The sequence below is a fragment of the Podarcis erhardii genome, assembly GCF_964252035.2.
Source record: "Podarcis erhardii genome assembly, chromosome: 4".
In the NCBI taxonomy this organism is placed as follows: domain Eukaryota; kingdom Metazoa; phylum Chordata; class Lepidosauria; order Squamata; family Lacertidae; genus Podarcis; species Podarcis erhardii.
In genome coordinates, this window is record NC_138508.1 from 54,524,760 (window position 1) to 54,551,870 (window position 27,111).

Below are 27,111 nucleotides of genomic sequence, written 5' to 3' on the forward strand. Positions count from 1 at the left end.
AGGTCCTTTGCCTGGTTCCCTGCAACTTGGCTTCTCGCAGTGACGGAACCGCCAGAAGGCCCTCGGCACTGGACCTCAGTGTCCAGGCAGAACACAGCTATTATAGGTACAGAAGCACTCTCTTTCTTTGCATCCGGCCAGCCGACTTCTCTCCCCTATTTTCCCTGTGTGTCAAATTTTAGCTTGTAAGCTCCTGGTGGCAGGACCTTTACACTTGGCCTCTGTAGAACACCATGCACAAGTATGGCACCAAATAAATAAATGGAATGGTGGTGGGGAAGACCCTGTAGTTTTGGGTGAGGAGAGAGACAGAAAGAGCCATGAACTAAGAAGCAGCAGCAGCCGTAGCCGGTGAGGGTGGGGCACCATTACTATCCTGGCTTCTCAAAATCATAGGGGGTTACTGGGGCTTACCGAGAGGGGAGTTGGGCAGATTCCCTGGGGCCATGGCTGGCAGTCTTTCTTTCGATCAACAATGGCTCAAGAACGCCTAAATGGTTTAGCAATCATAAACATAAACATAAACCACGATAAGGCGAAGTTGCTTGATTTTTCCTGCATAATTCAAGAATTCGCAGAAAAGAAAGCTAGGAAAGCATTTTTAAATGTAAATACTTAAAACAATCCTTTTCCCTATGTATTTTTAAAAAGCACTATTGTATATCTATATTTTCCATTTTGTCTTTATATGCAGATATGGTTCAAGCCTTGAAATAAAATTATTTGTCAGCATAACTTTTGTGAAAATTATTTATATACTTACTTATTTATAAGACTTCAGTTATTCCCAGGGTTAAAAAAAATGGGGGGGGGGGGGAACATTATCTACCTGGCCCGGGCCTCTGCCTGGCTCTGCAAGGCCTTGCTGCTGCCACAATGTGCCACCCCATGTTTCACCTCTGCCATCTCCCTCTTGGTAAGCCCCACCTACACCACCTCATCGGCTGCTACTGGAACTAAGGATAGATGCATCTTGGAGAACAAAGTATCATTCTCTGGAAATGTGTCATAGTAGTACTAGGAATACCTCCACCTATGTTTTATTTTAGAGGTGGGGAAATGTTGACCCTCCAGATATCACTAGACTACAACTCCCATCCTCCCTGACCTTTGGCCATGCTGGCTGAGGCTGATGGGAATATTTACAGCCGAAATTTGAAGTGCAATCCTATGCATTTCTACTTGGGGTAAGTCCCATTGGAAAGCATTCACCTAAGTTTTATTCAGGAAAGACACATTGAAATTATGAAACATAGCTAAGTTAGTTCCATTCATTTCAATAGGTCTGCTTTGAGTAAAACTTAAGCTGCGTCTGCACTGTGCAATCAAAGCAGTATCATACCACTTCAAACTGTGGTCCCTAGGATGCTTTGGGGGAAGCCATGGCTATTTAAAATGGCATGATACTGCTTTAGTGTATATTGCAGTTGAATACCAGCCATTGGGGTAAAAGACTCCTACTTCCAAGAAAGTGTGTATAGGATTAGTTTCACCCATAAAACTGCAAATTCTCTTTCTAGCTTTCTCCCTGTGTCCACCAATGTTAGAGGACGATGTTAAGGTTTATGTCCATCCTCCACATGCTTCTTTCCTAGAGTCGGAAAGCAAACCTCTGAAATGTTTGAAGGTCCCCTGCAACTAATTTTGATGTATGACATCTTGTAAAATAAAGATCACTTGTGTGTCTGTCCATGTGTGTTCATGTACACTGCATTGGGAGAGGCTGAAGAAGTGAAATGAAAACTTTATTAGCATTTTCTCATTAGCATTTTCTTATTGTTAAATACCGTCTGCGGCCATGCTATTACAAGCTTGATTTAGCTATGCCTTGCATTTTCTCTCAAAAAGCATTTTGGATAATACGGTATTACGGAAACATATTTGGTCATTTTATCTTTAAAAACATTCTGCATCATTTACCAAGGCACAGTGTGCACCCAGCCTATAATGAAAACTCAGGTGTGATATAGGAAGGGGTTAGCATGTTTCATTATGACTCCAATACCAAGAAGCAGTGTGGTCCACATCCTATGCCTCACATCCTGTTGCCAACAGCAATGCCTTAAGATATTTTGTTGATTATGATGATGTCATATGAAGCCATCATGTAACCAGCAGGTGGTGCTCCTGCAAAACTAAACCCATTCCTTACATTGCAGACCTGAAGAGATGTGTTTGCATGCAGAGAATTCTACATTGCTAGACACAAAAGTCATTTTCCTTACACTTTGGGCATGTCAACACTACTATAAATACATTCAGTGTCAACCAACACTTTACACTCTTTCTATGTTTACTTTTTTCTGCTGTCATTCACTGTCTGTGGCCGGCTGGTTGGAGAGATAAACAGAGCTCTTATCATAGCATTGCAATGAACAAAATAGTATGGGTATGATAATGACTCATGTTTTAAAAACCAAGTTTATGTGTAAGAAATGAAACTTTGAGGTTAGTAATGCTAATGTCATTGCTAATACTTTGAGCTGCAAATGTTTGCAGGGTGAGTTTTGTGGCCAGGAAACACTCCGCATCAAAAGCATAAGGCTCATTGCATTTCAATACACTTCAGGCTTGTATCCCATGTTCAATAGCTTCCATAAGGCTAAGCTTCAAAATTGAGCACGATCTGAATTACCTGAAACCCATTCATTTAGCTGTTACACCACAGTGAGTTTGATTGTAAATTACTCTCTTGGTACCTAGATATATATATATTATTTCCGGTAAAAGTGCCAGTAAAATTCAAATTTAACCCCCCCCCCCCAAAAGCTTCTATTGGGAATCAATGATGAACCATTGCTTGGCGAGTTTTTCACTATAGTTAAACAAACAGAATGGACGGCTTCTACTACACAAGATTACTGAGCAATTCTATAATGAATAGCAAAACATGCCAAAATCATATTGGATGCCTTTGAAAAAAGTGTAAGATTATTGCAAAGGTAATTATGGGGAACCAAGAGCACTCTGCTTGGCTTGGCTTGCCCCCCTCTCTCTTTATCTCTTTATTCCGTTTCCTGTATAATGTTTACTTGGCCTGAACAAACTCAAAGTATGATCAATGTGGATAATTTTAAACTGATTTTTTGTAAAAGAAAAGGCCTCTTATTCTAGCCTTCCCCACAGTGGCTGCATTACGTGCCATGTACAAGTAAGGAGCAAATACCTAAAAGCATACTATTTCTTTGGCAAACTAATTGCACGAACAATATGTTTTGAATGGACAAGCATTAAACCATAGATTTATAACAAAACAAAAACTAGGCATTTTGTTCACTAAAATCTTTAGTTTTAGATAATCAGAATGGCTTTGCCATGATGTGGAATATTATCAAGATACACATGTGATACATATGTGCTATTAACACTTTATTAAATTTTATAAAGAAAATTTACACATTAATAAAGAAGAATTACAATTGCATGGAAAACACTCTAAACATATGGCAAACAGAGGTGCCATTTTTAGCAGTTGTGCCTTTTATAGCATTTTTAATCTGTAGTCATTGGAAGGTGATCATATTTACCTCCATATCAGGTAAGCTTTACCTGTTGATTTCTGCAAATCATATTCTGGCAAGAAGCACAACAGTCTAGGCCATTTTTTCAGGTCACTTGCAACCCTAATAATATAGCCTCATACCACAACATTAACCGCCCCTCCCCACAATGAGGTGTTCCTCTATAGAGGAATTGTAGGTACAGTCTTCCTTTTTAAAAATAAAGGAAATCGTTGGTTTAAAATAATACAAAAGTTATATAATAACCAGAAATTACAGGCACATTCAATGGAAATAATTAATACTGAAGAGCAAACACATTATTTGAGAAGAGCAGCTGTGTAAATTAGTAATAGGAATCAGTGTTGTGTATTTGGGGGGGAAAACTACTGATCTGTAATAGGTCTTTTTTCTGCAATTTGCATTCTATGGATTTTCACAGCAAGTTTCTCACCGATTTGAATGGATGAGAACTATGTAATTTATCTAGCTGATTTAACACAACAATGTCTTGGTTCTAAAATACATTACATTTTGAGAGACACAACTTTAGAACTAGGATGCAGAATGGTTTCTTTGAAGGAATGAAAAGAAAGTACCAAAATGAAACATATGTCACACATATGCAGATAGAATTAACAGAGGGGAGTACCAATACTAAAGAAGTTAGCAGGGGGAAATTCAGTTTCAAGAAGCAACAATTAAATGTAGAGAGACAAGGCTTTATGGTAAAGAGCTTTCAAAAACAAAAGCAAGGAAACAGTAGAGCTTCAAGAATGGAAAAGAAATGCTCTGTCGAGCCATTGGCTTCCAGAATATTTGTACGTAGGTTCATTTGCTCTAGGGTGCCACCTATTGATGCATTTTATTCAGAATCATCCTAGCATTAGCAGTGTATCTTTGTGTCCCCCCCCCCCTCCCAAAACCCGGCTGCCTTCTTTGAAGTTGCACAGTCACTCACAGCTATTTCTAATTGCTACACCAAAGTAAACACCTTCCCCAAGTCATCAGTATGAAGTGGCTAAAAGCCACCCAGTTTGAGGTGCCTTGTTGCAGCACACAAGGAAATAATGTGGCTAGCATTACATTAAACTGACTTGTCATCTTCCATCCCATAAGGACCAGTAACTTGTTTACAATAGGTTGGAAGGAAATACCTAACCCCATGTGAAATCAAAACAACATTTCTGGTCTGTAGTTAAATTTTCCTGTTGGTTTTAAGAATATGTTTGTGGAATGAGGCTTAATTTACTTCTTTTTATTTTTTGCCCAAATTCCTTGTGGAATTCCTTCCTTATGGTGGAAGTAGATCACAGACAGCATATATCTCCTTCAACAGCTTGATTCTCAAGCTGGAAGCAGCACCTGCCAATACACTGGATTTCTAAATGCTGCAGGTGCACTTTTCTCATTATTCTAAGGGGGTTGAACAGAGGCCGTGCCGGATTTACGTATAAGCTAAACAAGCTATAGCTTAGGGCCCCATTCTCTTGGGGCCCCCAAAATATTTAAAGGAAAGAAAACTGGATGTACATTTCCAAAATATAAGATAAAAACAAATAAAATAAAACCCAGATACAGCAACAGTGTTTTGTGTTGTGTAGGCTCCTATGATGTTTGCTTTGTGCAACTGGCTTTAGATAGCTATTAGGTCCATAAATTACCATATAGCATATATTCAACACAAAAAACAGTGACAATTTGTTGTTGACAAAGGACAGCTGGACATACAAAAGGCCCCATTACCTTCAGTAGCTTAGGGCCTTATCAAACCTAAATCCAGCCCTGAAGAGGCAGGGGGTGTACATTTCTTCTTAAAAAGGGTAAATATAGGCCACAAACTGCTTACTTTCACAGTTTTGGAAAATTCAGTATGATGCCTGTAAGATTAGCTGCCCATTTGCTAGGAAGGGTTCACTTCAGGAATGTGACTGGTGGGCTGTTCTACCGCATGCTGGTTTTCCAAGACAAAGCTTGATTTATAATTTTCCATCACCTTGGCTTTCAAGCTGGCCTTGTCCTTCTTCCGCCAAATGTCTGTGGCAATGTACACATTGTACGGGTCATTCGAATGTTCAAGCTTCTTGGAGCGGATGTAGCTCATCATTATTCCGAATGTGAAGAAGCCAAAGAAGCCAAGCAATAGGAGTATGTAGATGATTTCCAGATGGTCATTTGTTGCAACGACTGGTGCAGCTGTCGGGTGGCTGGGTTTGCTTTCATAGTCTTCTAGCAGTTTTGAAAGGAGGTAGTTTAATGCTGTGTTGTTGGACACCAGTGCCATTGTCCTGCGAAGAACTCCTTCCTTAAATTCTGATTTCTAGAAGAAGAAGAAAATTGGGAGGGGAAACATGTTAAAAACAAAATATGGAAATAATTATATATAAATAGTATATAAACGGACCTTTTTGTTGGTAAAAAAAGAGATGTCATCATACTGTATTTTGAATGAGAAATCAGGGGCCGGTTCTCAGAGGCTTTTTCGTAATGAAATCCCATGAACCAAAGACCAGATGAAATACTTACCTTTACCGAATGAAATGTCATTTGCACTAAAATGCACCAAAATGCACTCCTTGTACAATGATGGCTAAAGCTATTGCTTCCAATATTCCCTTTTTAGTGGAAGAAAAATAAAGCCCCCAACATATACAGCTATTCTATCTCTCAGTATGTATTCTGCTCAACATAACAGATCCACTGATCCTCTCCAACCAGCCTAAAATTCTGCCTCTTCTACTTTGTGACAACTGGGGAAACCCAGCCAGATGGGCGGGGTATAAATAATAAATTAATAATAACTTGAAGCTTTCCATTGATTCTGCATGCTGAAGGCACATCTGAATTCTAACAACCCAGTTCAGAGGAGCTAGTCTCTCAAGATCTCCACACAGCAAATGTGGGGAATTATCCCAGAGATTGTAATTGCAATATGCATATAAGACTTTTTTAAAAACATTTCATTATGGTGGTCTTGCAGAAGACCTCTTTATTATAATTTTGGTACTGCATTGCTGCTGCAGTTTTTTGACCTCAATATTAAATAAAAATTAAAAGGCACATTGACATGGATATTGTTCCAAAACACAAGCATCCATTTTGCCTACTATGAAACATGACAGCTAAGTCTTGTGCACTTCCAGTGATTTTTTTTTAAAGGCACACATGCACAGATACGGAATTACTAATGCATTCCCAGAGTGGAAAAAAGAACTTTGTGCGGGGCAGGAAAGGTGTGACTTAGGGGAGGAGCTTAACAACACAGCTTAAATACATTCCACTGAGCTCTGCCCACTGGTGTGGATGGCAAGCGATGGAATAGCAATGAACATCCATGGCTTGGGGGGGACGACCCTTAATCTGAGGAAATTAATGTGTCAGTCACACACAGACAAAAACTGGATCTGTATGACCAATTTGCAATATAGAGCTCCTGTCTGGAAACACCCAAGGTCTCCCTCCTAACTGGCATTAACTTGTCCCCATCCCTCCTTTTGTATTTTCTTCCTCTACCTCTGTCATTTCTGCTTGCCCACCTTTCATGATGCAATTTCTTGATGTCACAATAACCTCTTTGGTAGCAGAGGCCCTTCTGAATGTCACTGGCTTAGGTGCTCTGATGTCACAAGGAGCTAGCTAACTCTGGCCCAGGGGGTCAAGCACTTATACAGTCACTGGAACCTTAGAATTTCAATTCTGAGTCCATGAGCATTTAGTCAAGCCTCGTAATCTATGGCACTATGCCATGTATTGTGTGGTCTCAAGCCTTTGACAATCTCTGTGTGTGCACAGAAGAAAGAGGATGGGATTTGGGTGCTGTTGTTAATAATGAGAGGTAGGACATATGAGGCACTGCCTGCTCCACAAATCAATAGATTAAACTGCCAAGGAACACAACAGAGAGACCCCCTACAGGACAGATAACCTTCATTAAATTGTGGTTGCAGTACACTTTTTTTCCTCTTTAGAGGGGCATTGCCATTTTTTACTATGGATATTGTCAAAGTTTGGTGCTTAACTGGTTAAGGAAGCTGGAGATCATTGTGGCCTTGGTCTTATCTTGAGAGCAACTCTTCTTAGCTCTCAGCTCATGCTTTTGGCACGTAGCTGGACTCTTGAGTTTCACCTGTAGGTCAGGAGATCAACACCGGACAAGAAGTCACAGGGTGATCTATGATAAAACCTTCCGGCCCCCTCCATGGGGTGGGGATCAGCTGAGTAACAGTTTTGTGCCTGTGTGTCTTGCATCTTGCTCCAAAGCCCTAACCCTAGTTGATGTTTTATTTTAGTTTGTGTGTAATCAGCCCAAACAAAGTTTGTATGTTTTCTATTTTTGGTGTGGGTTTTCTTGGGAGAGGGTCCAGCTTCTAGCCCCCTTATCTTGACAGATACTAGAAGAAAATATTCCACACGGGGCTATGCTTTTATCTCTTCTTAAACAAGGCAAGCGCTGTGGCTGCAGTTTTAAGACAAAAATTGTCACAGAGAGAGGGCCTTCTCAGCCACCTTGCTGTTTTCCTGCTGAAAACTGGCCCATTTCCCCTTATTGGGGGGGGGATGCATTTTGGGGTAATCTTTGGCAGAAATGTCCAGGGCAAAGGGTTAAGAAGCTCATCTCCCTTCATGCTACTCTTCTGATTCAAACTGCAGCCTACATGGCTGCATATTTGAAACTGTAAAATGGCAATAATGGAACTGCATATAACAGAATGTTCCATATAGTGACCTTTACACTGGGAAATCTCTGTCACGTGGAAAGAGTGCTGATTCAAGCTATTGTAGCTTGAGGAATGAAATCTCACCCTGTTGCAATTGTGAAATCCCTTTCACAATGTCTCTTTATTACATGAGCATTAAGAATTATTATTTTTTAAGAGAAATTGTTCTGACAGGTTGGTTTTTGGAGGGGACGCATGTATGGGTGGATCCATTGCTAAGTGGTAAAGCACAAGATTTGTGTGCAGAAAGTCTCAGATATGAATGATAAAGACTCTTGCCTAAAACTTTGGAGAGGGGCTGCCGGTCGGTGCCAGTACTGAGCTAGGTGGCCCAGTGGTGTGACTTATTTCTATTTATTTCTAATAAAACCTCTAAGGAGGGCTGGCCCAAGCTGTTTTGATGTCTGAGGCAAAATCCAAGATGGTGCCTCCAGATTCTGACAGGACGGCCAATTGAACTTTACTTCAACACTAGCAAAGGGGCAGTATCCTTCACCATAGGCTAGGTTTTGAAGTGCATAGCAGTCTAGCTTAGGGGACTCAGGAAGAACCATGGAGACTGGTGCCCATTGGCACTGGTAGGGTAGAAGACAGGGAGCCCAACAGTAGAAGATGAAGCCAGAGCCCACCACAGGCATGGCCACCCTCTGACTGCTTGTAAGTAAGAAGCTAGGAAAAGAAGGCTGGTTGTGGGTTGGGGTTGTTGCGGCAGTGCCAGATTTCCTCTAAAGGACCAGCCTCTTCAGAGGGGGGAATGGTCTGGCAACTGCTGCCTGAAGCAGCTGTCGCACTCTGCCTAATGGTAGGGCCGGCCGTGCCTCTAAGCTGTTTATTAAAAATGGCTTGGTATAAACCAATTTCCCATGTTGCTCTGATTTCGGTTAACAGGGATATAATACAAGTTGTGCCAGAAGTAGTTTAGTCATGCTGGCCACATGACCCGGAAAGCTGTCTGTGGACAAATGCCAGCTCCCTCGGCCTGAAAGCGAGATGAGTGCCGCAACCATATTGTTGCCTTTGACTGGACTTAGCTGTCCACTGGTCCTTTACCTTTTTTTACAAGTTATGTGATGAATCTTTTTCAACTAATGAGTCCAATCATTCATTTATACAAAGCTGGGGTATCAAACCATTGACAGTGGCATGCTTTAGTATAGTTTCAGAATTATTATTTTTTAAGAAAACTACATGGTCGCCAACAAAAACATGTCCTAAATTTTGAAAGCAGGTACTGTTTGTAATTCAATGTGGTTTTATTGTGGGGAAAGCTATGAGCTAGCCGACAGCAGGTCTTAATGTGCTTATAGTTATGGAAACACAGAGTAACTCTGTCACATACAATTTCCTGATTTAAATGTTAAGGGATGGATGTGGAATGTGTTTCCATATCTCTATTGTGAAGGGGAAAGAGGAAATCAGCACTGAGTTTGGAATATATTCATCACTTGGAAAGTTAGATGGCATCTGAACTCACTCCAAGCAGAAAACACACAAATTGACTCCAGTTAGTAGGTACTGTATGTCTAGGCACTCTTGTTAGCAGCATTCCCAGATTAGAGAGGGTGGGGCTTATTCCAGATGTATGGCTGCAGGCTAAGGGCATTCTCAATACACTGAAATAGTATAGGCCAGTGATAGCCAGTTCACGGGAGGAGAAATGTATTTGGTCCACATTTTAAAGAGAACTGATCTAATTAGCCAATTGGAGCCTTGCCCCATAGACTTCTGAGTCACAATTTCATCCCTTTTATGGGGAATTGCTAAGTGTTCTGTATAGCCTGAAGGTATGGCTGATATCAAAAAGAAACTGGATCTTTAGTATTGTAGCTCCAGCTCTATGAAATCAGCTTCCAGTTGAACTCAGACAAGGAACTAGCATTTTTGCTTTTAGGAAACAATTGAAAACTTATCTTGTTAAGAATATGGTCGTGCCTTGGTTTTCAAACAGCCTAGTTCTCGAACGTTTTGGCTCCCAAAAGAACGATCAAAACGCAGAAGCTTCTGCGGCTTCTGATTGGCTGCAGGAGCTTCCTACAGCCAATCAGTAGCTGCACTTTGGTTTTCGAACACTTTGGAAGTGGAATGGACACCGCGGGGGGCGGCACTTACCGTGGGGCTTGGCCTGCAGTGCACCCAAGCCACGTGTCTCTCCTGGGAGTGATGCAGTGGCTCGGGGTCCCGCGCTGCCCAAAATGGCAGTGTGGGGTTTACATCCACTAGGCAGACTCCATGGGCAGCTCGCCGCGCCACCCCCGTGTGCATATTGCCCTGCCCCTGCCGCTCTGTGTGCTGGAGCAGCTAGCTATGCCACTGTTGGGAGGGGGGGTGAAGGTTTGTGGCAGCAGTTCTTTTGAAACGGCCATGTTGTTACACATTCTAATTTGTCAGCTTCCATTCCCAACTTCTGCTATTCTAAATATTAGGCACCCCACATTCCTTGGGATGTGTGTTTGTCATGTTAGGGTTGGACTGGGTGCATAGTGTCAAAAATGGGTTTTTGTTTTTACTGAGTTCAACAACATTGCAGGTGCCATATGCTCAGTGGCGTAGCGTGGGTTGTCAGCACCCGGGGAAGGCAAGTAATTTGCACCCCCTAACCCGTGGATTTGCGCCCCCTAACCCTAACCCCCAGATGTTGCGCCCGGTGTGGCCGCCCCCCCCCCGCACCCCCACGCTACGCCACTGCATATGCTCACCTGAGTACCTTTGCGTTCAAGCCCCAGGATCACATCATACTCTTGGTATCAGTTTTACATAAAATTGATCATAACTCTTCATAAATACTGCTTGTTACTTGCTACTTTGTTTAAGCCACACGTAAATTGTGAATGTTTTCAACTGTGTGTTCCTGCTCTTTACAGGACAAGGAGAGAATGTAACAGACTTCTGTAACTAGAAGACCATAGAGAGTGAATGGGATTTGCTCAGTCCCAAGGGAGCCCATGGAACTGCTAGCTACATCAACTTAATTTCCACTAGCATCTCATTAAAAATACGTGCTATTACCACATCTAACAGTGTCCATTGCATGCTGCCATTGTAACCACTCCCTTGTAAAGCTTGATAATTGTAACATTATGAACTCCGTTGTTATTTTATCTGCTTATGTGAAGATGGTCCAGTTTCCTGGAAATTAACTACATTGAACTTTTAGGGAGTGCTGAACAGCTTCCCAACAACCTGAGGGCACAAACAAACACCCTTGTGTCTCCAACTCCCTACCCCCCTTCCCAATCTTCAGTATACAAGTTATGGGCGCCTTTGGATCTGTGTTCCAAGTAACACAATGATAACACCTATTTCTAAATGCCACACCTATTTCTAAAATTAAACTTTAATATTTTCATACCAAACAATTCCATTTTTTAAACTCACACTTGTTTCCAAATGGGTATATAGGAATTTTGAGAGGGGAGTTATTATACTATCAAAAATGTTTGCCTGTTATCATTCCAATTCCCAGACAGAGCACCCCAGCTACAACAAAACAAAACAAAAATTCCTGGCAATGCTACCTTTATGTCTACAGGTACACTGAGCTGAAATTCAGTACTCAAATTGTAAAGTGTCAAGCAGTCTATGGAAATGATATGTAAAGGTAAATATAAATGTATTTATTTATTTGTAATCCACTTCTTGTTTCAAGTAGTAAGGTTCTTTGAAACCAGGGTTCTTCCCACTCTTACCGCTTCACATGGGAATTTTGTTTCACAATATAAAACTGCCTGAGGAAAAAAAGGACACAGCAGAGCAGGTGCCACCTTTTGCCCAAGATGCAGAAGCACAGAAGGGGAAAGATGTATGTGTCTGAACAAGAAGATGATTTTAAGCTAGGGTGGCAGCCTATCTGGAGGAACAAAAAGGCTGTCAAGCAAACAGGAAAACATGCAAACTCACCAAGCTGTGTGAAGGAGGGAGCCTGCTACCTGGATGCTGTGAATCAGGCTCTCTCTCTGAGCATGGCTGTGAAGAAGCCTGAGGTCTGGGTGTTGGGAATCCACACCATCACACCGTGTTTGCTGGGAGGGACCTGTCGTCTGGGTACGAGTGGCCAAACTCATACTATGAGTGCACAGGGGAGGAGCTTATAAACAGGTGGTAATGCAGTTCCATGAAGAGGAAGGTGACACAGAGACACAGATTTCCAGGTGGAGAAAGGATTCCAGGCAAACAAAACAAGAAAGGAAGTGTGCCATGTGCTAGGGTGAGTCTGCTGCACATGCAACACTAAGCAATTCTGTACAAAGAACTCTTCAATGAAATTACACAAAGGTCAGGCCAGATTAAAACAGCTCACCTTTTCCTTTGCCCACACCACCAGCACTTTTGTACTTGCAAAGTGAAGCTGCTTTCTTTAACTGCACGGAGTAATGGAAACAAATGTAAATGGGCAAATGTGCCAGAGCTGAAGCCAGCGAAGTTTGGACATGTCCTTATCATTCAGCCTACAGTTGTCCATCTGTAAAATAGCAACATTAAGGATCTAAAATGGAGAATGAATCAAGGATTGCAAAGACCTTTGAGCGCTTGAAATTTTGATGCAAGACCATGGGAAAGCTCTTTGCCTCCAGCATACTGTTCTACCTAGTACACACTCATCTTGGACCAAGATAAGCCCTTTCTTTCTCCCTTTATAAAGCAATGCCTCCATCTTTCCCCCTCCTTTCTCAGCTCCCCTTTATATTTTAATAGCTTTTGTATTCATCTTCTAATGCCTTGGCACTTCAGGTGCTACTGAACTGCATTGCCCACCTGCACATGGCAGCATGGCCTGAAGTGAAGGCTGATGGGAGTTGTAGTCCAGCAACACCCAAAGGGGGATCGAACCTGTGACCCTGGCATCATCAGCACCACAGTCTAACAAACTGAGCTATTCAGGCTCCAGAAGGCCAAAGGCTTCCTGCCCCTGTTCTAGCTGGAAAACTACAAGCCTTTTTTTAGAACAAGCAACTGTGTGTGTGATGTGTGTCTGTATGGATTTTGAGCAGAGAATAAAGTAAACATAAAAGGGTTAACAAATATATGGACTTCCAGCAGGGAGAATACCTTCAGAGGTGATTTGAGGTTCATCCACATTTACTCACCAGTTCCACATTGTACCTCATCAATTTATCCCCTGGAGTTGGGAAAAGACTGTATGGGAAAAATTAAGCAATCCCCTCTCAACTGCTGTTCATCAGCTGAAGATTGTCCTCTCCAAGGCTGCTTTTCCCGTACTCTTGGGGCGTTGTTATAAGCACCCACAATGAACTTGCACACTGACTCTTAAACCTTTCTCCTTTCCTGTAATCACATTTGCCTTCTTACAAGGAACAAGGAAAGAGATTGTGTCTATTTAGGGTGAAGGCTCCTCAGGAACCCAACAAGAGTAGGGAAATAAATGGAAAGGTTTGCAGCAGAAATTGAGAAACAATGAGGGATAATGGTTAAAGAACCCCCTTTTCTACAAGCTGATCCCCTGTTCATTCCTCAACTGCTTCTTACCCCCCCAAAAATACGAATGGAAGTCAAGGACTCTGTAGATAAAGGACTACGATCAGGACTGAATGTAATTGGATTAATCAAGATTTTGGAAGCAGGAAGAAATAAGAACTTTGCACCCCAAAACCCAGCACATGGGAAGTCACACAAATTGAATAATTGGCTTTATAATTGATATATATTTGGATATGAATGGTAATTTGATACTGATAATGTGGCTGTTATTGGATTTTAGTAATTGGACATTAATAAAAAATATTTAACAAAAACAACAACAACAACTCTTTTTTACCACAAGAACTAGCTGCTGGCTTTTAAATGTATGCATTTGCATGTAACAGAAAGGTTGCCCTCAAATGAGTCTAAGCACAGCAAATAAAGTGACTCCTTTGTTATCATGTTAAATCCAGTTCAGCAAAAAGCAAACTAGCCCTTTTATAGAAACAACTTCCTGTTTAAAAAAAAGTGCTCATATTCGGTGACTTTTATTAAAGAGAAAACAGTTTCCAGAAATTGCTTCTACATTCAAGCAGGTGAATGCAGGTAGAACTACTCACTTCCTTTCATTACAAGGAAAAATAAATGTTTGCCACCCGTGACTGGGCTGCGTCCACTTACTTGGGATGAGTAAAGGGATTATTTTGACTGGAGATCTGTAGTGTAGGAAAACGGCAGGCTGGTGATTCATGGCACAGGAAATGCACTGGTGCAGTTTTCATGAGCACTGAAATCACACAAAGTACAAATATATCTGTATTAGTTCACTGTTGAGTGATTAAACACTATGTGGCTTAGGGCATATGTGAGGTGGGGGACACACACAGAGAGAACCAGTTCTTCCAAATTGGGCGTGCAAAGGCAAAGTTTTGTATCTGCCTCAAGCGTATGCATTAAATTTAGGTGTTTGTTGGTGCATGTGACTAGATAACCACATGAGACTGGCCTGCTCACTGTTATTGGGAACTGGAGGCGGAGCCTAATTTGCAGCCTGACATTAAAATATCCCATGATGATTAATGTGTTTATGGCTAAAAAAAACTTTTCACACAAGTTCAATGAGTATGACATCCAAATAAAACCTATATCCCTCAGATAATTTGTGAATTGAATTGTGTAAATGGTGTCTCCCTGACAAGCTACACATTTCCTATGTGTGCTGTCCCTGAGTCCCAGAGCAGTTGCCCAAATTAGGCACGGTTGTGGCAGAAAAGTACTGATGAGTCTGATAAAACTCACACAACAGAACAAGCTGGAAGACTGGTGGTGATGGTAAGGAACTGGACAGTTACTGGTGAAGCAATCTCACCAATAAATAAATGAAAATAAAGTAAGATTCACTAGTCTTCTTCATTTGCTCTACAATTTTCTGCCTCCTCCGTTTACTTCTATTTCTACTGTACTTTTCCAGGGGAATGGCCTGTAATGTAATGGTGCATTACAATGTAGCCAAACTAGCATAAATACATTTTAAAACAATTATCATATGAGCAATTTATATAAACCACATATAAAATACGTTGAATTTAAGATCAAAAATCTCCCAGTTGAGATCAGCAAAGGCAGAGCAAACAGCAATCACTGTGAATGTAAATTGTTTTAAACTGTTTCTAACATTGTATTTTAATTTGTTTAACCTGCCCTCTGACCTTGGGGTGAAGGGGGTGAATAAGAATGACAACAATTCAACACTGTTAAGAGCAGACTTGCTGAGGGTCTGAGAGCAATAATGGAGAAGAAATCTTACTTGGTAAAGAATTGATAGTCTTCCTTTATGAATTCAAGTGCACGAACTGTTTAGGAACCACAGCAGCTCTTCTTGTGGAGTCATTCCTCTTTCACAGCAACTTGGTTCACCTATGGTGACAAATCTTCTCTGATGAAATATCTCTGTAGGATGGACCAGAACTCTCAGTTTTGAGCTGCCTGCCCTGGAAGAAGAGTAACTATGTTGGCAACTGAAACCTAGACGTGGGCAAAGCTGGCCATTTTAAGTTCTCTCAGTATTTTTCCATTTTTCAGTTCAGTTCTCCACATTTCCACATCTGTTTGTGTGTTGCTGTTTTTTAAAAAAGTCCTCATGAAAATTCATCAGCAGATTTCTCATGATATATGTATGCTTGTGTGCAATGTTGCCTAATGTGCACATTTTTGCAAAGCAATGTTTCTGAATGTAATGCATTCAATGCAATGTTATTTTCACCAATATACAGTCATACCTTGGAAGTCAAACGGAATTTGTTCTGGAAGTCCATTCGACTTCCAAAACATTCAGCAACCAAGGCACGGCTTCTGATTAGCTGCAGGAGCTTCCTGCATGCAATTTGGAAGCTGCAGAAGCCGTGCCGGACGTTCGGCTCCCAAATAACATTCGCAAACTGGAACACTCACTTCAGGGTTTGTGGCACTCGTACGAGTGCCAAGGCATTCGGCTTCCAAGGTACAACTGTATGCATTTTTATGCAGACTTTATCCCGGTACATGCATTTTTGTACACATTACTTGGCTGGATAACTGCATTGCAAAATTCAGAGAAGGGCAAATTTGGATGCTTTGCTGTGTTTCGGTTCACAGATGGCTTCAGAAAGTGCAGGTTAGGTAGGTCTACCTGTAAACATGAACTGAACTGAATTTTCCCAAAATCCTTACAGAAACCACAGACACACATTTCTCTCTGAACACAGAGACATCGAGAGGAAAATTTGTAGACTATTGGACTAAGAGTGCATACTCTTCTCGGAAAAACCAGAAAACTGTTTACATAGAGCTTCTCTGGGTGCATCGTTATACACTTTTATGTGACAATGACAGTCTCATAACAATTGGCCAAGAAGCAGTGGAACCAGGTGAGCACTGTAAATGGCTTCCCAGATTTACTCATGCTGAGTTAGTAGAACTTGAGTCATTTGACCTGGGCTTCAGCTGTTCCAGGAAGAAAATTTAAAAACATATGAGACAGCATATGCACTATACCCGTAAATCACGTTCAAAGTGTATTTCTTCACCTCAAAGAATTCTGGGAACTGTAGTTTGTTAAGGGTTGCTATGAATTGTAAACCTGTGAGGAGTAAACTACAGGCCAGAATTCTTTAGGGGGAAGAATGTGCTTTAAAGGTATAGTGTGTATGCAGCCTGAATATTCAGATTTGGTTTTTTTTAGGGCTCTTCCAGATGGAGGTGTGTGGGTTTTGTTTGTTTTTCAGTTCAAGTTATCCTGGTTAGGTGTGTTTGACTGTCAAGCCACATGCTACAGTGTTGTGTAATGGCTAAGAGAATGAACTGTTGAAGTCCCAGGTTCAAATCTCACCTCAGTCCTGAGTGTATATATGAATGGTGCGATATTTTTCCATACATTGAGGCTGCAGCAAAGCTACCTATATTTTAAAATGTGACATACTTAGTGATTGATGCAAAAACCCGTGAAGGCCTTTTGTGGTAATGTGGTTAGTGAGGAAAACAAGCTTATTCTCAATCTTTTCAGAAGACAACGATGCCAACCATTCAACATCTTGTTCCATGTCTATTGAATTTGCATATCTGAAAATCAGCACGGAGAATTCGCTTGAGCAGATGCATGAATAGACAGAGCCTAACAGTCCTATTGGGGACGCGGGTGGCGCTGTGGTCTAAACCACTGAGCCTCTTGGGCTTGCTGATCGGAAGGTCGGCGGTTTGAATCCCTGCGACAGGGGGAGCTCCTGTTGCTCAGTCCCTGCTCCTGCCAACCTAGCAGTTCGAAAGCACATCAAAGTGCAAGTAGATAAATAGGTACCGCTCTGGCGGAAAGGTGAACAGCATTTCCGTGCGCTGCTCTGGTTTTGCCAGAAGCGGCGTAGTCATGCTGGCCACATGACCTGGCAAAACTGTCTGCAGAAAAACGTTGGCTCCCTCGGCCAGTAAAGCGAGTTGAGCACTGCAACCCCAGAGTCTGGATTGTAAAAAGAAGTGTTCTGTGCTGTAAGAGGAACCGTGAATGTCCTACCATTCCACAGCTGGTGCAAGTCTATGTCTGCATATACAGTAGTATATACGATATCATATACAAATACCTTTATCTAGCTACCAAAATAAGGAGTAATCCAAATCACTGCCAAAACAATGGATTATTTCAGAGTCAACACAACAAAGCCACACCTGATACATTTACCAGAAAGGCTTAAAATTAGAAACCACACCCTAAAAATACCATTCCTTGAACTAGCACAAATATTTGCACAATGTAAAATCTTCAAATTCAAATTATTTAAACCTCAAATGGACACAGTCCGAGTATGTGGTTTCAACCAACATCAATGGGACAATCAATTGGAACTATCCAACACTTTGTTTGTCACCTCCATCCTATGCATTTCAGTACGGTGTGGCACATGTTGGTGAAATTGTCACATATACAACACACATGTGACACTTAAGGTCAGTCTAGGTGTAATGTAGGAAATCTGTAATCGGTTCTCCCAATGTCTTCTTTTTTTTAATATTTAAAAGCAGCTGAGGGCAGGGGCTACATTTGACAGACTACTTGAAAATGGGAAAGGGATTAACATTTTCTCTCCATGCCATTTCCTCAGCTTCAGTGATGCTGCCTCTGAAGCTACAGTACTGTAGCCTATTTCCCATGGAAGCCTAAAAAGGACAGGTATCTATATTGCACCAGTCTTTAGTCTCATCCATTGGAAGCAATTTATTAGGGAAACTGCATGAAGGGAAAGTGTTAAAGACCTCCCCTAGCACTGCAACCCTGGTCCAGTTTGGACCACCCAACAGCTACTTTTAAGTCTTGGAAAAAGACCCTGGGAGGCCCAGTCACATATCTCCCGCATCATGTCTAGTTTGACCTTAGCACATGTAGAAACTGGAAAGTTTGATGTCATGGCTCATTCATCCACAATGAACTAATAAGAATGGAAACTACAATCTATCTAACTTCATCTGTAATTATGTCTGCAGTTCCAACCTGGTATTTCACATTGGGAATAGATCCAGCACTGGCAACATACAATGCACAATCTGATATCTTGAAGAACAATGAACAAAAGCAGTGACTGCATTTATGCCAGAATAAACAGGTCCTTTGTGTCACTTGGAAATTGTTGCTTCAAACTTGTATATCTTAAAATTGTAATGCCTCAAAAATCTTTCCTACGTTTAGCAAAATGGCCGCGTCATCTAAAATAGGGTGGAGAGGGTGATGCTAGACTTTGGCCTACCTCAGCATGTCAATTCTAGGAGCTGGTAAACTATGGCTAATGGTTCAAAAACTTGGAACCTCCTTTTTTTTTTACTTTGACCAGTGGTGCTGTTGGGGGGGGGGGTTAGAAATCCAGGGCCCCAAATACAGTAAGGCTGACTTACCACATTTTAAAGTAAGTGAAGCAATTTGCATTTAGCATCTGAAGAGGGAAAACACCAGCAGGACCATTAAGTTCAGAATCTCAATTTACCCAACTGCACCATGGATTCTGACCCTGATTCAAGCAATAGTTTACAACTAGGTACAGTGGGTGCTTGCGGCTGATCAGTAATTTCACAATTATCAAGACCATGTGCAGTTGCTGTGGCCGGACTCACTAGGGTTGCCAAAGCCCTAGGGATGACCTGCATTCTCCAGGTTTGCCTGGAGGCAAGAGGAGGGCTTGAAACTTCAGGTGAGCAAATGCAAGTTTAATTTATATTTTAAAATTAGGAAGATTGTGGATGCAGCTTGCAAGCTTCAGGCCAGCAAGAGCTGGCTGCAATTTCTTGCACAGACTCTCAGGGAGGTATGCCCTCCCCCCTCTCCCAATAAACCATCATCTCTGGGGCTCAGTGGTGGGAGCGCAGAGAAAGAAAAAGAACTGGCGTGGGCTCCAAAACGGGAGGGGGCTTTGAGTGCAGATGCATGCTTGGCGCAATGTGTAAGGTTGTAGGAACAAGCAGAGCATGTAAAGAGCAGCCTCTGCTGCCTGCAGTAACGCATGGCCTGGCCTGAGGACACTTAAACCCTTCTGGCCCAATGCAAGCTAGCTAGCGTATGTGTCCCCTACCCAGGCTCCCTAACTTCAGGTGGACCTGGGAACTCTCCTTTTAGCGGAGGTTTCTAGCTTGATTTTCTGTCAGTGCCGTGTTTGCTCATTTGTTAGACTTTGTGTCTTTTTTTATTTGAGTGACATGCTCTCAGCGACTGTGGTTAATGCTTAATACCATCAGCAGGGTCCCTGTGACACCCCCAGGGAGCCACCCATAGGGCTCAGCAGGGCTTCTTTTCTAGAAAAAGAGGTGAGTTTTTTCAGGGGGGGGGACCTGCGCCCACTGAGTTGTTGAGGTTTTTTAAGGGAGAGGACTTCTATTCTTCTCCCACTCGCCCCGCTGCCGCAGGGGAAAAAATTAAACTTCTGGCTTACAATGTTGCCTTCTGCCACAGCTGCCCTACCCCAATCGCTGTGCCTCTCTCCGCCTCCACCATGCAGCCAGTAGTGGAGCATATGCCCGCGCTGCCCAGGGCAGGCTCGCTCCCAAGGGGGTGGGGTGTGCTCCCAAGGGGGGCAGAGTGCACTCCTGAGGGGGCGGGGCACGGAGGGTCCCCTCCCAGACGCGGGATAGCTGCTTGGGTGCACGGAGCGGCCTGCACCCTGCAGCCGGGGGTGGAGCAAGCCAACGATGGCGGATATTTGGCACACCACCCACTTGTGACTCCCAAGCCTCCCTGTCAAAATGAAGGGGGAAGGGGGGAATGCAGCTGGCAAAGCAGCACAGCTCTGCCACTTCCCCCCGATGGCTCTGGGAAGGCTTGGGAGTTGCGGGCGCGCTGCACGCCAAATGTCACCCCCCTCAGAGAAGACACCTGGCAGGTCCGCCCCCACTGCACCCCCTTTCTCCGCCTCTGCATGCAGCCCCAAGCACCGTGCTGCACTCCACCTCTGAACGGCACCTCAATGCTACAGAGGTGCCACAACACAACAAAGAGGTCCTGGAACTCAGTTCCGGTGAGTTCCAACTGAAAAAAGCCCTTTGTCTCAGGTTAGATGTTCCTGACGTGTTAGCCCTAAGTCACACTGACCTTAGCTGTGAACTTCTAAGCTCTTAATGTTGTTTTCAGGACAAGAGCTGCCCTGCCATTGAAGTACAATCATGCCTTTATTTCATAGAAACTGTGTATGTTGTCCTATTTAAAGGACAATATGCCCTTTTCCCCTTGGGCAAACATCTCAAAAAATAAGAACAGTTTTCAGATGCTCATTCACACTGTTGCACATTGTAAACAATACAACAATACGCCAGGGCTTACAGTTCCGCATTTTATTCTTACATTGTCACTGAACTAGAAGGAATTTGATGTTCTGAACTACATGGGGGTGTTTTGCCCATCCCAAGGATGTCCCTGACACGCACCTTGACTTTCTCCCATTCAGCTCAATGGATGTTATTCATTCCTGTGGGCAACAATGTACTAGATAAGTAATCTGCTCACCAACTCTGACACTGAGTGGCCAGACTATCACAGATAGTACCCCTAAGGATAATGCAATGTCCCTTCCCTCCTGAAGGAAGCTCTCAAGTTGTTAAAGGACAGTCTGTTTCCAGCAATTCACACTCAGAAAACAGAGAGGGGCCAGGTTCAAGAGCAGAGAAGGTTAAGAGAAGGCACTAGAGCACATTTTCTGTTCCTCTGGCCCTCATGCCGAATGTGGATTCCGGGCAGAGGGTAGTGAATTTTCCTTTCCCCCCCTTTAGTGTAGAAAGGCTGTCTATTGTTTGGTGAGGCAGTGTTCATGGTCACACTGGGAAAGGACCCCAGGCTAGTTCACACAGTTACAGTTTGTAGCAATTATTAAACTACAGTGCCTAGAATTATTTGAGAAAGTGATGTGCTGTGTCTGTGCTTTAAAGGTATAGTGTACATTGAGGGATTTTTATTCAAAGGGTTTGGGGCTAAACTATACCTGACATTACTCATGTGTTTACTCAACTCACACATCTTAGAAAAAAAAGCTTTTAGGATAAGATCTACCACATCACCCTTCAAAGTGTTTGTTAAATGCCGCATGTTTGGCACACAACATCCTCCGCATGCAGATAAGTCAGAGAGGCGAATTTTATCAGCCCAGACTTGCCACTGGCTTACTGAAGGCGAACTGCATCATTCTGAATCCAGCGTTTATGGGATAGCCTCTAAACACACAACTGATCCCTGAAGCAGCAGGGTTTTGACTTGTTTTGTTGCATTGAAACACTTCTGGATCAGGCCCAGCACCATCAATCCAAGTTATATGTCTCTGGAATAACATGTGAACATACCTTCTTAATTTAATGTGAACCAATAGTGGCTTAAACAGTACTAAAAGGATTTGCTGCTTTCAGGATCAGGCTCTATGAGTCTTCCTGCTCAGTTGGGTTTTTTTATATATAGAACTCTCTTATGCTTGTCAAATAAACTTCACTTGCCACTAAACTGATTGATGATCTGAAGAAGTGTGCATGCACACGAAAGCTCATACCAAGAACTGACTTAGTTGGTCTTTAAGGTGCTACTGGAAGGAATTTGTTTTGTTCTGATTGATGATGTTCTCCTTTTCTGCAGTTTACAAAGCACGTAGCATAATATAATTCCAAAGCAGCACAAACGGTGTGTTACTGTAGCCCAGCCTAGGATTGTGTGCTATTTATTACATGGCTGAGAGCTGCAACCTGGGAAGGGGTTGTGTTGTGGAGGTTCCCCCCCCCCCTTTTTCAAAGGGAGCAGAAGGGTGAAGAGAGAGAAAAGGGAAAGAATCCCACTCTTGTCAATCTAGATATGAAAGACTACGAATATGCCTGGGGTCACAGATGCCTGAGGTGAGAAAGGAAGACTTCTGAGGAATGCAGCAGCTGTGCGTTTCCAAAGCATTTTCCTGAGGAGAAGTGGTTTACAGTGCTGCTGAATTATGGTGCCCACTGAGCCACAGGAAGGTAGCCTATGACACAGAACTTGCCTTGAGTGGAGGGTGAGGTATTTTCCCCAGATATTATCTTTGCCTGAGGAGGAAAAAACTGAAATGATAATCGGATAAGTACTTATTGATACCTGGGCCCTAATCCTTGGAGTTATTCTCAGTACATGCAGGGAGGGAGGAGAATGTCTATAACAAAGGAGCTGAGTATATGTGGGGAAAAGGATTAACATACTACCAGGAAGAGGAGAGATAAATTTATCTGGGGCAATACATTTTGCTGCCTGAAGCAAAGCACACACCACTCATTTCATGTATCTTTCTTCTTCTTCTTCTTCTTCTTCTTCTTCTTCTTCTTCTTCTTCTTCTTCTTCTTCTTCACCAGCGATCACTTATAGTCGAGTAAGATTGTCTTCCGGTCTTAACAGTGAATCCGTACATGACTGTGGAGGCCAATTCTGGATTCACATGTCCTTCCACAGTGGGGACATAGGTTTCCGGGTGGGAATTGAGCACGGTGAGGGTTTGTCAAACGTGCCTTTTTCTTAGCTTGTTTTTCCTTTTTGCTCTGAGTTCGTGCTTCTTCAAAGTCCATGACACCTTTAGTAAAGGCTGTTCTCCAGTTGGAGCACTCACAGGCCAGTGTTTCCTAGTTATCAATGGTCATACATTGGTACCTCGGGTTACATACACTTCAGGTTACAGACTCCGCTAACGCAGAAATAGTGCTTCAGGTTAAGAATTTTGCTTCAAGGATAAGAACAGAAATCATGCTCGGGCCGCGCGGCGGCAGCGGAAGGCCCCATTAGCTAAAGTGGTGCTTCAGGTTAAGAACAGTTTCAGGTTAAGCACAGACCTCCGGAACGAATTAAGTACTTAACCCGAGGTACCACTGTACTAGATTTGTTAAGATTTGCCTTGGGAGCGTCTTTAAACTAGAAGTCAACTGACAGTTGAATCCTACATCAAGACTGCTTACTTCAAGATTCCACTACACCTAAAAGCAGCAGGCTAGTTTAAGGGGTGTAGAAAGGAGAAAGAATGGTTCTCCCACTGGAGGGACGTTGAAGTTGAAGTCCCTCAAACATTAGTGTGAGGACCTGCTCTTAAATTTGTTCATGAACATGTTGATAAATAATCTTGAGTTAAGAACTGCAGCTTCCTAAGGACACCTCATCAGATCATAGTGAAATTCAAACCAAGGATTTTTTTGGTGCATAGCAAACACTCCTAGCCATTATTCTACATTAGCTGCCACATAAGATTTAGTTACATCAGAAAAAAGCAAGCAAACAAGAAAGAAACACAGTGTGGTTTAGTGGAGAAACCAGGAGTGGACAATCCGTGGTCTAATTTTATGTGACCATTGACTTAATTTTATGTGGGTTGGAAGCATAGGCGCCAACTCCTTGGGGCCTTGCACCCACAAAATTCCCCATGAAGGGACTGGGCACCCACAAATTTCAGTGCCAGGGCCATGTATGCTTCATGGCATCCACAGCGCTAGGCACCCACAGTTGTGGGGCCAAGTTAGCACTCCTGGTTGCAAGGAAAAGAAAAGGAGTGTGTGAGAAAGAGAGATAAAAAGGGAGGTGTCAGCAAGAAAAGTGGGGTTGCCCCCATCTTTGGCTCTAACCCCACCCGTTTTCAACTCTGGCTCTGACCATTTTTCATGCCAGTCCTAGAATGTAACAGAAAAACAATTGACTCCCCTGGGATTAGACCATTAAGTGTCAAACTAGGACTGGGAAGGCTCAGGTTCAAAATGACACTCCAACAACTAAGTGTCCTTGGGTCAGTCACCTACCCTCAGTGTAATCTGCCTCACATGGTTGTTGCGGAGTGTGTTTATATGTATGTACAATACTCTACATTCCTTGGAGGAAGAGCAGTATATAAATAAAATAACGTGAAAAGAACTGATAGCTGGTCCTGAAATGCTACTTATTAGAGGATACAAAGATAATCCTCTTTCCCCGTCTGCCTTGAGCCTCAGCTTAGTATCCATTTTGTCCCAACATCTTTTGATCAAATTGTCCTTTGCCTTGTCAAGGAGAAACCTCAGGGGATTCAGCTATTTCATAATAGTAAATACAGTAAGGAATCAGAACATGTGGTCAAAAACAGAAGATACAAACAGCCTAAACCATAACAAACAAATTGGCACTGGTGTACATAGGACATCATGCGCTGTTATACATGATGTTCCTGGGATTCATGCCAGAGAACATTGAAAGATAGACCAACCCTCTAATGGAACTATTGGTACTCTAGATTGTATTCGGTTTGAGGAATGAAAGCTGGGGCTAGGGGGGAATGAAATTACAAGGTGCAGCAAAATATATTATTATAATAACTTACTTGTTAATTGTAATAATTTGCCTTTGGAACTTGACAAATCATGTTCTTTTAATCTTAGGGGTGGGGACTGCATATCCACAGAAGAATTGCATAATGTTAAGTGTCATTTACTTCATCCAAGTTGCCTGTCACAAGAAGTGTCATTCATTTTTGTTATATAAAATGACAGTCCTTTTTAGCTATTGTTCAATTAACCTTGACAGTTAACTTTATCAAAATAAAAGCTTAAGTGTTGGGGGGGGGGAGATATTAGAAGCAAAATACACAATGAGTTATATTTAACAGTTCCTTCTGCACAGCCTTCTGTGTGCTTGTAACAGATCTGGAAACTTAGTTTTTCATCACATGTAGGTTTATCTCATACTTCATAAAATTTAATAATTCTTATGGGTAAATCAATTAAGTGTGTTGACATAAATGACCCATTTGCTTTATATAGTAGGTATGAAAGTCAAAGCTAGAGGCAGTATCATAAAAACAGAGCAATTCATTTGAGAAACCAATAAACAGACTAGATTACACTTGCTCTCTGCAATATTGTATTGCCAGGATCCTATCTTCAAGGCATGTCTTGAAGACAGGTGACTATTCTGAGGTGTGGCTTAGGGGAAAAACGTGGATCAGTGATGAATCAGACCCTGAGGTTTCATTCCATATCACTACTGACCTGAAGGACAGAAGGACCATAGTTCTATGGTATAAAGCAAATTGTTGCAGCAACAGCAGAATCAAGAGCTCAAACTGAAATCAGGAATAGTCATGTGAAAACAGCAAGTAGGTGGATAGCGAAAGCACACACAGCATTTATGAGATCAAGGAGTTGGCATTACAATTCCACCAAATGCAAACAGTGTAAATGTGGACAGTACAGTATATGTCTATTTGGACATATAGTGCATTTCCCCATGAGCTTTAGTTTGCCATTAAACAGCCCCCACCAGCCTGCCTCCTTACTTGCAACCATTCAGGGGATGACCCTGTCTGTCATTGAGTCTGGCTCCACCTACTGTTGGTCTCTCTGCCTTCTGCCCAATGGGCTGCAGCCACCACTGAATTAAATGGAAGGTAATATGCACTGGGAGAAAAGATGCATTAGGAGGGACATTAGATGTTTATAAAATTATTCACAGCATGGACAAAGTAGATAGACTTTTTTCTTTCTGTCTCCCATAATGTATTTCCTCATACAACACTTAATTTTTGGAATTCACTGCCATCTTTTTAAAGAACGAATGTGAGTACTCTACAATAAGTGAGAGTGGAGGGCAGTGTCCAACTAAACAGTTTTGCTAGTGCAAGCAGTTTGGACTGCACAACAGTCCTCTTTCTCCTCTCCTGGCACCCCTTCCTCAAGCTCTTTAAGGAGTGAGGGGAAGGCCAGGACAGGCAATGTGGAGAGAGAAGAGAGAGAAAGAGGGGATTGTTCTTTGGTAGGCAAAAGTGCCCGCATTAGTGGAACTGTTCAGTTGGGTACCACCCTTCATCTCCAGCATGCTGGCTCTACCTACATCCAGAAAAATCTTGATTATATTATTCAACAAAGATGAAAACAAACTAGGTAGGTCTAATAGGAAGACTGAAAAGGGGATGGGTAGAGTGCGGGGACAATTTTATTGCTCTCTGGAACCACCAAACCAACATTAAGAGGGCAATATGAGTGTGTTCTATGTCTAAGAGAATTTGAAATGCTTTTGTTTTTTTGTTTTTCTGCAATCTCACTTTCCAAGATCTAAGTTTAAGCTTGGCACAATCTTTGCTGCTCTGTATCTTGGGTAATCTTATATGCAGGGATGACGCTGTTGTAAACACATCAGCAGTTATTTGGAGGAATCCAGGTCAGCCAAGCTTTTATGTCATCCATAATGTCAAGCTGCCAGTGATTTATACCAATATGCACTGTCATTCTGGCACTAGCGGAAACAGATTGCTGAGTGGGCATTAAGTAACGCAAGTAAATAAGCTTAGGCACACGGCCTTTTTGAGTTAGTATGGTTGTTGGGTGACGTGTGCACAACTTTTTGCCCTTTCCACTGCAAAGGAATTCAGAAGTTGTGTAGATGACCAATATCCTAACTCAGATCCATCTGAGCCCAGTAAGTTTTAGTGGACTAGTTAAAGGACCTATTAAAAGAGAATAAAATAGTTAGC

The 27,111-nt window shown here is 42.3% G+C and overlaps 2 protein-coding genes and 1 long non-coding RNA gene across 3 annotated transcripts in view; 1 reads left to right on the top strand and 2 right to left on the bottom strand.

Annotated features, from left to right (window-relative positions):
* CLIC6 (chloride intracellular channel 6) overlaps positions 1 to 27,111 on the top strand; it is a 133,424-nt gene that overhangs the window by 32,589 nt on the left and 73,724 nt on the right. The window lies entirely within an intron of this gene.
* Positions 4,897 to 12,504, bottom strand: KCNE1 (potassium voltage-gated channel subfamily E regulatory subunit 1). The gene is made up of 3 exons (XM_081859509.1): positions 12,116 to 12,504; positions 11,644 to 11,695; positions 4,897 to 5,820 (listed from the first exon to the last, which is right to left on the bottom strand). Exons 1-3 carry the CDS (start codon positions 12,277 to 12,279, stop codon positions 5,404 to 5,406), a joined length of 633 nt encoding a protein of 210 aa, XP_081715635.1. The 5' UTR covers positions 12,280 to 12,504; the 3' UTR covers positions 4,897 to 5,403.
* LOC309340842 lies at positions 12,516 to 17,123 on the bottom strand. Its single transcript, XR_014156123.1, has 3 exons — positions 15,444 to 17,123; positions 14,318 to 14,423; positions 12,516 to 12,576 (listed from the first exon to the last, which is right to left on the bottom strand). It is a non-coding gene; the product is annotated as an uncharacterized lncRNA (long non-coding RNA).